The sequence below is a fragment of the Meleagris gallopavo genome, chromosome 2 (genome assembly GCF_000146605.3).
Source record: "Meleagris gallopavo isolate NT-WF06-2002-E0010 breed Aviagen turkey brand Nicholas breeding stock chromosome 2, Turkey_5.1, whole genome shotgun sequence".
Taxonomy (NCBI): Eukaryota; Metazoa; Chordata; class Aves; order Galliformes; family Phasianidae; genus Meleagris; species Meleagris gallopavo.
The window spans coordinates 84,621,596-84,634,462 of record NC_015012.2 but is presented as its reverse complement, the minus strand read 5'-3'; the positions used below and the strand labels follow the sequence as shown (position 1 = coordinate 84,634,462).

The following is a 12,867-nucleotide window of genomic DNA, read 5'->3' as shown; positions in this document are numbered from 1 at the left end:
GTCTGAAGCATTCCTTCAAAGGTTTGGGCTTTACAACACTATAATCCCACTGGCATGGAAACTGGCTTCTTCTCATGCTGTGGAGGGTGATAGTGGACAGGAAGAGCCATGCTGAATTCCTTTGGCCTGGAATTGGGCATGAAGGTCCTGCCTCAACTTCCTGGTAGCCCTGCAGAGCAAGAAAGGAGAGGGTTTTGTTAGGCCACTCCAACTGGTAGAGTCACCAAAGGGCTCTACAGTTTTCAGACACGCTTTAGGCTGGCTGGTAATACCATCGCATGTAATGAGTTCTCTTTCCTTTCCTGCTTTCCACTTTGTTTTAAGCTGTGTCTCTCCTTCCTGTTCTTTTTTTTGCAGATATCCTCTAGTTGATGTCCTTATATTAACACATTGGGCTTCTGTCTTTGATCAAAAAATATATCTTATTTGCATATATGAGCAGATTTTTCCAAGGCATTCTGCCCAGCAGATAAAAGTAATTCAGATGTGATGAAAGAGAAAAAATGTGTGACAAATGCACAGCTTGTCAGGGACATATTTAACTTTTACTGAAAAATAAAATGAAAAGTAAATAACCAACTCAATTCCTCAAAATGGAATTGTAGTGAGCAAGTGCACTGCAAGTATGATATCGTAGCTGAGATTGTGCTGCAGGGTGGGAGGTCAGAAAGATGAGCTGTAGCATGAGCTGACTCTGAGGTTAATCCGCTGTTTTACACTTGCTATGCTTATTACTCTTCCAGGCGATATTCAGGTTCCAGGCCCTCCCACCAATGTACATGCTTCAGAAATCAGCAAAACATATGTTGTGCTCAGCTGGGATCCACCTGTTCCTCGTGGCAGGGAGCCACTGACGTATTTCATTGAGAAGGTACTATACAGAGGCATTTGACTATGAAGGGTTTCATTGCCACATGCAGTTATATTCAACTCATTTTTAGAGGTGCAGAATGAACAATTAACTGGCACTTTCTGAAGTCTCGCAGGATTTGGTGATGGGATGTTAGAGAGGCCTGGACTATCAAATGATTTAATGAATATTGAAATTCAAGGTTTGGGAAAAAGGTTACCACTCTGCAATTTGATTACTGCTGTCTGAAGTGAGAACAAACTACATGTGTAAGGTAGCAGTTTAACGGAAAAGAAAGCCATCTTAGATTCCATATTCCTATAGACAAGACTGCTAGTTTGCACTTTGCTTGTATTAAAGGGGATGTTTTGCTAGTCTTGCAAAAAAGCAAGGAATAAACAGTGACTCATATCTTGATACTCACTTTTCTTTTTTGCAAGCTTACTGCACCCTCTGCTAAAACCAAATATTTCCAGTTTATTCCCTATAAGACCAGTAGCTGTGTCTCTCAGATTCACTGCTGCCCAGCAGTCTTCTTTGTTGCATTCCTCTTCCTTTGGACTTGATAGGGGACTTTGTTGATCACAGTAGGAGATGTTTGTTCTCCCCTGTGGGCTACAAAGATTTAGATACAGCTGCCCCCAAGTCAGGTATCTAAATTATGTTGAAATACAGCCAGACATTGTAGTCTTTCTTCCTTGCAATGTTTTGCCGTCACTTCAGTAAGTAAATTGGACCTCATATCTGACCTCTAAAACTCCTACAAGCCAAGCTATATTTAGTTTTTATGAATGATGTCTCTAGCATATGCCTCCTCTTAATGATTCACAAACAGCGAAACCATCCATAAAACTGCCACACGTTCAGTTTCCATCTTAAATATTGTGACAGCATTTTCTTAGGATCTTAGTGTGAAAGTCTTTTTCTTTTCAAAACTGTTCAGCACATTCCTTTGAAGTTCATTTCTTAGCCAATCATTTTGTGAGTATTTCCCCACATTTTGCAGCCTATCATCTTGCCTTCCCCTTTTAAGTCACTTTGAAATCTCGACTTCCAGAGCCCTTCAGCTCTACTTTATCAGTATATATTGCCAGCAGGGTGCTATAACATGAAGATGACTCACAAGATTTACCAGAAAATATATTTATGATTTCTCCCCTTCTGTTTTTTCACATTCAGGAAAGCTAATGACAAATTCCATAGAAATAAGTGTTTTGTTTTCTCTCTATGCAAGAAAATATCATGTTATTTCTTATTTGTACTCATGCCTGGATGTAAATATCTGCTCTTATGTATAAATATAATGCAAACTAAACTAAGAATTTTGAATTAGGTCTTTGTTCTGTATTGATAACTCAATTGAAAGTATTTTTTGATCTCCAACTATGGTTCCCAGGAAAAAAACATCCAACCAAACCAAACCAAACCAAACCAACAACAACAACAACAAACAAAACAAAACAAAAAAAAACATCAAAGCATGCTTTCAATCACAGTCTAACAGCAAGTGTGGGATTTATCTTAAATTTAGCTGCCTATAATTTGAGTAATTTACCCTCACTTTTCTGTAGCAATGAAAGAGAAACCTGGACTTTGTTTGTATTAGATAATGACTTGTATGAGGTGAGAGCCTAAAATACCTACTTGTTCCCAGAATATGCAGAACTCTTCAAGATGAAAAACTCAGATGAAAGTTTCTATTGAGTAGACATTAAGATTTAATTGAATTTCAGTATAATTGTGAATTTGAAAATACAGATATCTGCATATTTTAAAGAAATGCTTTATATAGCTTCAGAAACACTGTACAGCAGTGGCAGAAAGGAACAAGTGAGTCTTAATTAAATGCCAAACTTACTGAGAGAAACTAAGAATGAAAACTAAAAGGCTATTATTATTAGGAAAAAAAGAGAGTTCATTACACTAATTAATACCTGACTGTAAAATTCTTTGGCATATAAATAACTTGTATATGTGAACAGCCCAATCAGTGCATAAGTGTATGTTTGGTTTTTCCTTTGCACAGTCATTTGATAATTTAGGAAAGCACATTTTCTAATTAATTTCAAATAAAGAAATTTCAGTCCTGAGTAATAAAAAGAGTTTTTAAAGGCCTCAGGAAACACAAATTGAAAATGAATTCAGCATAGCAGTGTTCCCTTGAAGCCTTTTTAACACATATATTGGATCAAACTGCAGGGTAAAATATGATATTGATTCTTGCCTCTATGAAACTGAAATGCAACAATTTATGTTTTTCATTCCAAAAAGTAAAATAAAATAAAAAAGTTGAGATTTTCCATCTTATTAAAGAAGAAAATGTTACATTTTTGTTTTGCTATAGACAACAATAGATGAATTTAGTATCTATAAAGGAAGATTTTGATGCATGGTCTCCAGATGTTTACTTTTTTATTTTTTACCTATAGTAAGCCTCGTAATGTACAGGACAGCTTCCAAGGACTCGTGAAACATTATCTCTTCTGTGAGAAGTCTGCAGTTTATTAAATTTTGTTCTTGGACTCTTTGCTTGATAATTTATGCAAATTTAATTTTTACACACATTTCTGTGTTGGAAGGCAATTTATTTATGCTATTTACTGGGCACTTGCGTTTTACTAAACATATTGAACTACAATATGATTAATCTTTGTTTTGGGTCAACAAATTACCTGGGGAATCTAATGGACAGCAGAACTTTCTGAGAGTACTGGCTCTCTTCTATGTGCAGTTATAATACTAACTAGCTCAGCAACTATACCAAAAGCAGTATAACAGAGAGTATTCAAAAGTAATTATTTCACTTGATGAATGATTCTAGGGATGTGATCTTTCTAAACAGAGTACGTAAATATATGGCAGACTGTAAAGTAACCTCACACCACAACATAATTTTCTGTTTAATCTGGATTATACTGAACCTTTGGGTGTTCAAATAAATTTTACAGAGCATGAGACCTTTGGGACCAATCTTTTGGGACTAATCATAGCTCACAGTCATGGCCTTAAATGAAGGTTAGTTATATGTACAAGAGCCCATATATTGAAGTCTAGACAGATAGGGAAAAAATGAAGTACTCAGACCTTTCTTGTAGAGTAATTGAATGCACAAGTTATGAGAATTTGCATATGCTAAAGCAGGGCATTTGAGAATAATCATCCTCCATTAGTTCATGAACAAATTCATGGCAGGATGCAATATAGCAATGTGTTTGCTTTTGACAGTTCCCAGTAGTGATTTGTAGTTTTTTTATTTCTTTTTTTTTTCTTTTTTCTTTTTTTTCCTAGTTCTTATTGGTTGGCAGTGGAAGCTGGCAAAGAGTCAATGCACAGGTTGCTGTAAAATCTCCTCGCTATGCAGTGTTTGACCTTGCAGAAGGAAAACCATATGTCTTCCGAGTCTTGTCAGCAAACAAGCACGGCATCAGTGATCCATCTGAAATCACAGAACCTATTCAACCACAAGATACCATTGGTAAGGCATTAATTGCCTTATTAATATTAAATACAATCGATATTGTATAAAATATAATGAGACAACTACCATTGTAATTAAATTAGTCTGATTACAATAATAGTAATCAAATTCATTTGCGTTCAATATTGCAGAATTTTAAAAAGACCAAGTTGTTAAAATTTGAAAGCATTCCAAAATTCTTCATATTGCTGAGAACAATAGTTGTTAAAAAGTTAAGTGAATTTTAGTTAGTCATTCCACATAGTGCTCTGCACATGTGACGTGTTGAAAGATAACATGGGTTATCACTAACGTGGGTAATTACATTTTCTGGCTCAGGAAATTATATACTACTTAATTTCCTACATTTTCAGCTTGATAAAGTAGCCTTTCCTTTCTTTCCTAGTATTCTAAGTTGCAAATTACATCTGGTGCAGAATTCCTATGCAGATGGTTAGATTTCAGTGACGGGGAAAGATACATTTCATGGTCAATGGTAACATTCCACATGAAAATGAAGTGTGTATTTTGGGGCCACATTCAACCACACAAGTGAAAATTTAGGGAGTGGTTATTCCTCTTGTTGCTTAAATATCTGGTCTACTCTTGAGGTTTAGCAAAGCTTAAATATGACAGCCTCATGTATCGACAGCTGTTATCTTCAAACAATGTAACTTGTTAGTACACTTGCTAGAAGTTGAAAAAGTTATTACAATATCTGATATACCACAGTGCAATAAATGTTGACAGAGGTAGCCTTCTTAACATTTACCATAATTTTTAAAACAGCAGCCCACTGCCTTTTTTCTTGATCTCTTACTATATAAAATGAAATAAAGCCATCTTTTGCTTTTATATATTCTTGATTTGATATTTCATTAATGAATAAAAAGTATTTAAACTATTCAAAATTCCCTAAAGTAGGAAATAATAACACTGTATTTGTTTAACTTAGTACAGAAAATAGGCTACCCCTTAGAGGTTAACAGAAGAAGTTCTGAATAAATCATCATTACAGTTGAAAGCAGAAAGCAGATGATTTTATTTTAAAGAGAAACTGTGGGAGTACTTTCAGAGATGGAGTTAACCACCTGAGCTAAAATGCATCAGATACACATGACTTCATTTAGTTTCTGGCACAGAATTCCTAAGGGTAGCTGAGACAACTTCATGGGACTGCTAAAAATTACGTATAGATTATGAGATGGCTTTTTGTCTTGAGTGAAAACTAGAGGGAATAAGGAGTATGCTAGGCCATCGAAAATGACGTAGCTGAATTGAGTGGTAGAAGAGGATTGGATTTCAGACTTACATCTGAATTTAAGTATGTTTATGTAGGCATTTATATAGGTGCTCTGGATTTCTCTCCTCTCATTCTAAAATATAAATCATATAACAATAATAACATAGCAGGAAAAATAAAAAAAAGCCAAATTGGAAAAGCCAAATTAATTAAATATGGTATAAATGTACAGCATTCAGTCTAATTTTACTTATTTTTATTTTAATGTGCTTCATAATAATACATATTTTTATCTTTTTCGTAGTTGTCCCATCAGCACCTGGTCGAGTAGTGGCCACAAGGAATACAAAAACATCAGTTGTAGTCCAATGGGACAAACCAAAACACGAAGAGAATTTGTACGGCTACTACATTGACTATTCTGTGGTGGGATCAAATCACTGGGAACCTGCTAACCACAAACCTATTAACTATAGCAGGTATTGACAATACTTCTGTATTTTGGGGAGATTTAAAAAATAGTTAGTTTTAATTCAGTTTAACTGCTAAGCAATGGCGTTCTCATAGTTGTGAGTGATGAATGAGTGTGAGGAAAAATAGTCTGTAGATTCTGAGCTAAACTATGCTGGGCAAACCCTTCCCTTGTCCACCTTTCTATTCCATCTAAATGGGAGGCATTTTTGTCTATTTGAATAATCATAAAATAAGGTTCTAGAGGCATGATTCTGAATGTCTTGAGCATGAGAAGGCATAAAAGTCTTAAAGTCTTGGTTATGTTATAAAATGGACAGACCTGATACATCTGAGAAAAAGTATGAGAAAAAGAAGGGACTTATAAGCTTTCCAGACTGGTTCTCTTAGGAGTTCAGAGTACACGGACATCAGGGCAAAAGGGCAAGCTGTGTCTGCTATAAATTTGGTGTGGAAAGTACATCTTTTGCCAAGATCACACTGCGGGAAATCCAACTGTCCGGTTGCAGAAATATCAGGGTTTTCTGACTTGCTACATCTATGGGTAAAGAACATTATCTCCTTTTTCTATCTCCCTTGTCAAAATGCTAGACCTGTCTATACTTCTGATGATTCTCTGGTGGAAATATCACATTTAATATGTCATTCCACAGGCAATTTTGTTTGATATAATCATTATTACTTTTGTTGGAATCACTCACCAAATGCAAAGTTTACAGAATTACACAGAATCTGAGGTTGGAAGAAACCTCTGGAGGTCTTCCAGTACAATCCCCTGCTCCAGCAGAGTCACCCAGAGCAGATTGCCCAGGACCATGTACAAGTGGCTTTTAAACATCAAATTGGAAAGTCATTAAAGCTGGGAAAGACATCTAAGACCATCTAGTGCAACTGTCAACCTATTGCTACCATGCCCACTAATCCGTGTCCCTAAGTACCACATCCACATGTTTCTTGCACACCTCCGACAGTGACTCCACCACTTCCCTGGGCATCCTGTGCCAATGCCTCATCACTCTTTCAGAGAAGAAGCTTTTCATAATTATCCAACCTAAACCTCCTCTGGAGCAACTTGAGGCTGTTCCTTTCCATCCTATCATTAATTACCTGGAAGAAGAGATTAGCCCCTACTTTACCACAACCTCTTTTGAAGTAGTTGTAGAGTGTGATAACGTCTCCACTGTGCATACTTTTCTCTTCAGACTAAACAATCGCAGTTCCCTAAGCTGATCCTCCTAAGGCTTGTGCTCCAGTCCTTTCAATGGCTTCATTGCCCTTCTTTGGACACAGATCTCTGAAATCTCCAAGGAGGACACTCTGCAACCCCTCCAGAAAAACCTGTGCCAGTGCTCTAAAACCAGCGCAGCACAGAATTGCATCATGGTGTTCAGCAGGAACCTCCCATGTTCCAGTTTGTGCTGGTTGCCTTTTGTTCTGTCACTGGGCACCACTGAAAAGAGGCTGTCTTTCTCCACTCTGCACCTCCCTTTCAGAAATTTATAAATATTTATGAGATCCCCTGAGTTTCTTCTTTTCCAGCCTGAACAATCCCAAATCTCTCAGCCTCTTCTCATAGGAGAGATGCTCTAGTCCCTTGACAATCTTGATAGCCCTACTCTGGACTCTTTCCAGTACGTCCATGTGCTTTTTAAGTTTAAATGTGTAAGGCATATTTTCTTATGGGTGTATAACAAGCATGTCATATTCTTTAGTATATTTTGCCAGTTACTAATTAATTTTGAGTGACTGTGTTCTGCTGAATCCTTTGATAAAGCAATTTGTTCAGAGAAAAAGTAGAAAACTAACTGTTGGACAGAACAAAAGTAAGAAAATAGTGAATTCATCCTGCACTGGGATATTTCTGACTATTCTAATGCTACAGTAATTGTCCAGAACCTTATAATATAACTGAAAGCTTCTTTGGATGGTTACTATGAAAATGAAGTGAAAACTATAGTGTCTTCCAAGAATAGATTAGAATTTGGCAAGCCAATATTCACATGAAAGATACTAGAGTTGGCATGATTCCACCCAGTAGATCAGCACTAGCAATTCAATATGAATCATCTGAATGTTTTTCCAGTGTTACATTCAAATACATTTTATTGAATCATAAAATTATATTTCAGTTTCCCTCCTGGAAGTATTTTCCTTTGTGAAGCATTCATGTTGAATTTACGGTTGCCAAGATTTCATGTTACAGCAAAGAATGGTTTTATAGGATATATTAAAAAAATGTGATGCTATTTTTGTTTTTTAAACACAGATTTGTTGTTCATGGTTTGGAAACTGGTGAACAGTACATCTTCCGCGTGAAAGCTGTGAATGCTGTAGGATTCAGTGAAAACTCACAGGAGTCAGAGGCTATAAAAGTACAAGCAGCCCTTAGTAAGTACAAATTGCTGCAACTAATCTTCTTGTTTCTTTAATGAGTTACATTCAACAACCAGCTCATTTACTATAACAGTATATTTCATAGTCACTGAACACATTTTCTCACTGAAGTTTGTATTTTGGGATGTGGCTGCTGCAGAAAGAAAAGATGATATTAAAAACAAAAGTTATTCATACAGTCTTAGAAATATTGGGTCAGATTCATTGTAATGCACAGGATTCCTGCAGTTTTTCATCTATAAGAAATAAACACTAAATCTTGATGATGTTAGGCAGTAGCTTCTGGGTGACTTGGAGTTGTGTAAATTAGTTTAAGATGGAATCTGCTCAATTTAGAGAGTTTTGGAAAACTTTATTACTATGTGGCTGGACTAAACAGAAAATTGCCTGGGGCTGTTCAAGGTCAGAAAGCAGTCTGCCTCCTCTTGTACCCTGCAAGCAAAATTCCTGTGTGAGGACAACCCATGGTTCTACTTCCAGTAGGAATTACACATGGAGAGTAGAGGGCTGAAAAAATATTTAGAACATAAAGTATACAGATCTGGGCAATTTTCATTTCTTCACTGTTTCAGTTTTTACTGAAATACTTAAAATGGAACAACTTCTCCCCAGCCAAATGGCCTGCACTTCTTAGGGAAAACCAACAAGTAACCTTGTCAAAAATACTCTAGAAGTTTTACAATTAAGAACAAATATTAAAGGATGCCTTCCTAATTTTACATGAGATGTTACTGACAAATCTACTCTTTAATTTTTTTTAGGGCGAAGTGTGTCTCATATGGGTAGGTGGGGCACAAACTCATTTATATTTGTCACTCATATTTCATAAATGCACTCACACCTTTTATTTTGTCACTGTGTGTTTTGAAAATGAGAGTTGCATGGAGTATGTCACCAGACACAGAGCAAATGGACCTTATAAAAACATACAGGATGTGAATGGCTTTAATTCATTTTAGTTGTCTTAAGAGAAATTTAGCTCAATTATTTGTAAGGATCTTACATAGTTCACTACCAAAGTAATGCCTCATATTTGTTTCCATGGAAAATTCAATAAATACAAAGAGCACAATAACAATATTTGATAGATCAAATTCTCAGGTACAAAACACTAATTTTCAGCGTGTTCACCACCATTAGCTATGCATTTTCAGTAGCTTTGAAGAAGAACCTGAATGTCACGCTTGTAAAAATTTGGACCAGCAGTGGTGACGCACTGTTCCTGTCACCACTGCTGAAACACACCACCCACTGCTGCACTGTGCTCACATCCACTGTTATCTCTCCAGAAACATTCAGCAAGTATCGATGAATATCGATCTTCATCTATTTTTTCTTACCACCTCCAGAGAGGGCAGGACAATAGGCAGATGTTCCATAGAGGAGCTTCCATGTTGTTTGGAGATGAAATTAATTTTGATTATTTTTTTTTAGCTTGCCCATCGTATCCTCATGGCATCACACTTCTGAACTGTGATGGTCATTCAATGACCCTTGGATGGAAAGCACCAAAGTATAGTGGAGGTTCCCCAGTCCTTGGTTATTATATAGATAAACGGGAAGCTAACCATAAAAACTGGCATGAAGTCAATTCTTCCCTTATTTGCCGGACAATTTATACGGTTGGTACTTTTTAATCCTTAACTTTCTGGACTTGGTTTGTACTAATTCTTTGCTCTTGGCAGAGTTCTACTTTTATGTAGATAAATTATTTAAATTTACTTACTACAATACTAACAGGCCATTCCGCTGTGTATTTTGGAATGTAAAAAGTGTGAAAGCTGGAGTAGAGACACAGTAAATCAGCATCATCATTACTATGAAATTGAAAGACTGATTATGGCCATTTAGATGAGGAAATTTTGAAGAAAACTTTGCAAAGTGAATTCCTCACAAAGAACAAGATGAGTTATAGAACGCTTCATAAAATGAATACAGTTTTCACTAATGACTAGCATGTGTATCACCACTGTAGTAACATTCAGAGAAAGGACAGCAGCATTTAGTAGGACAGATGATCATGCTGTCTGTAGAACTGGGAACTTGAAAATGAAATGGAGATGGGCTGAAAACAAATATAATGAGCCCTGTTCTTTTTCTCAACTTTTGCCTGCACCTGGAAATAGGAGTATATAATAAACCTACCCTTATGTCTAATATCTTCCTTTCCAGTGTACCGGATCAGTAATTTTAGTTTTGAAATAAATTATATCTGGTAGCTCCTATAATTTATTCAGTTGGTTAAAGAAGAAATTCCTAGTTAACTTGAATGAGGAAAGATTAGGAAGATAGGATGTAGTAAGTAATTAATCAATATGATTCTTATTAAACAATCAGACTTTTTTTTCTCAAAGAAATTCTTGAAATTATCTCTGCAAGCCGGCAAATTGTCTGCCAAGGAATAAATTAGTCTTTAGGAAAAATTTGACACTAAAGTAAAAAACACTGCTGGTGAATTCGGAAAGAATGTTTCATGCATAGAAGGCAGTCAGCAATACTCAAGTACACATATGCTTGTGATTGAGTTTGTAACTGGCATCTCTGACATAGAAGACAGAGAATGGGTAGTGAGAAATAAAACAGGGTAGATAGGATAGACTAAAAATGGCAGTGCTAAACCATGCTTTTCTGATATTTTCAATTTTTAACTCATCTGTAAACATATGAGTAATTAAGGAAAACCATTCAGAGCTTAATTTAAGTTTCCATCCTGCTAGAAGCTGGATTTGCATCTGAAGATGAATCTTCATACATTATTTTTGAGGACTGGAATCTGAAATACTTAAAGGAAATAAAAGCAAGACAGCTTTTAGTAGTCCAGAATATTTTATGACGCTGCAATCAGACAAAGCTCTCAGATACAAAGTACAGCACCAGGAAATCACTGAAGTGTAACTGTCTCTGATTAAATAATTCTATGGGAACCCACAAATATTCTTTCCTTAATAACCTGGGATTTCAAAGTCATATTTACTGTCTGAATTATTGTTGTTGTAAATTACAGTATATTGCTCTTTATTGTCAGGAAATGGAAATCCTGTCTAAACTGTATCAGTGCACAGCTTTACTTAGCTTACTCTGTTTGCTTTGGTCTTGCATCTAATGCTGCCTCAGATCATCAACCCATCATATATTTGTTCCCCTAAAGAATATCACACTAAAATAGTTTTTTTTTTTTTTTTAAAATCTCATGTTTTCCCAGAGAATACAGCTATAGTTTGTTTATTAATGAAAATTCAAAACTATTCAGTATCTGTACCAGAATTACTGCTGCACTTTCCTCCTGAGGTGTATGAATGATTAAGTATAACTTTGATAAGTTAATCAAGAGTACTGAAGTGTTGAAAACTTGTTTATTGTATTGAGGTGGTCTGGTAAAGGAAGGAGGTACTCAGGGTGTCAAGATTGCCTTACAGATTGCATACACTTATCTCAAAATCTGAGATGATGATGTGAAGACACACTCATTGAATGTCTGGTTTCGCTTACTAGGCAGAGAGGTAGCACGGATTCTGCTTATCTCATTTCCAGTGCTTACTTCCTCACTATTTAATGATAAGTAACATTGAGAAAAACACACATGCGAGCAAGAAGAAAAATTGCCAAGAGACACTCTTTCCCAAAGTTATACCCACACATTACAGGTATTAGTTTCTCATTGTTTCCCTCTCTTCTCTGGTCAATCCAATATGACCTCTCTAGACCAAAGAAACGTTTGAACTCTTAAGCGAATTATGTATAAATATTACAAGAAACTATCTTCAAACACTCCTCCCTAAGTATCTGTTAGTGGCCATTCATTAATTGGGTTCTCGGGAGCTTTTTGCTTTAACCTTTTGCAGCCTCTCATGCCAAAATGTTGATACTTCTAGGGTGATGTGTTTGAAAACATGGAAGTATAGCCTATTATACCACAGAATGTTTGGGTAAAGAGTAAAAATCCCTAGCTTAGAGTCTGCCAGTATTCTAGGCACAGCAGTAAATCCTGATAATGAATTAACCAATGGCAGAATGGTTATTTTTAACTATTTCACATATTTAAACACAATAAATCATAGCTTTTGATTTGTTTTCTCCATAAAGGTAGAAGATTTGACAGAAGATGCCTTCTATGAATTCAAAATTGCTGCTGCAAACATGGTTGGAATAGGTCATCCTTCAGATCCCAGTGAGCACTTTAAGTGTAAAGCCTGGACTATGCCAGAACCTGGTAAGTCTATTAATTTCTCATGGATTAAGTTTACAATAAACTCCTTATACAACCCATGTAATACTCTACTAAAACTGTTCGATGTCTTTTCTTTCATTTGTGCCAAACTACCAAAATCTTCTATGAAAAACCGTCTCTGGATCTCCACTGATGACAGCAGATGCTCTAAGAAGTGAATGATCTTTACTTAGCTTGCTAAATATCACTTTCATTTACTGTCTGTATCAGAAAAAAAAAAAAAA

At 35.9% G+C, this 12,867-nt stretch overlaps 1 protein-coding gene across 1 annotated transcript in view; it reads left to right on the top strand.

Moving 5' to 3' along the window:
• The first annotated feature begins 724 nt into the window (after positions 1-724).
• The window catches only part of LOC100544803 (M-protein, striated muscle), a 38,310-nt gene continuing 26,167 nt past the window's right edge, over positions 725-12,867 (top strand). Inside the window, exons 1-6 of the mRNA XM_031552246.1 lie at positions 725-871; positions 4,139-4,325; positions 5,855-6,029; positions 8,288-8,409; positions 9,850-10,037; positions 12,499-12,625. Of these exons, the coding sequence (XP_031408106.1) occupies positions 725-871; positions 4,139-4,325; positions 5,855-6,029; positions 8,288-8,409; positions 9,850-10,037; positions 12,499-12,625 (946 nt within the window). The remainder of the gene's footprint in view (positions 872-4,138; positions 4,326-5,854; positions 6,030-8,287; positions 8,410-9,849; positions 10,038-12,498; positions 12,626-12,867) is intronic.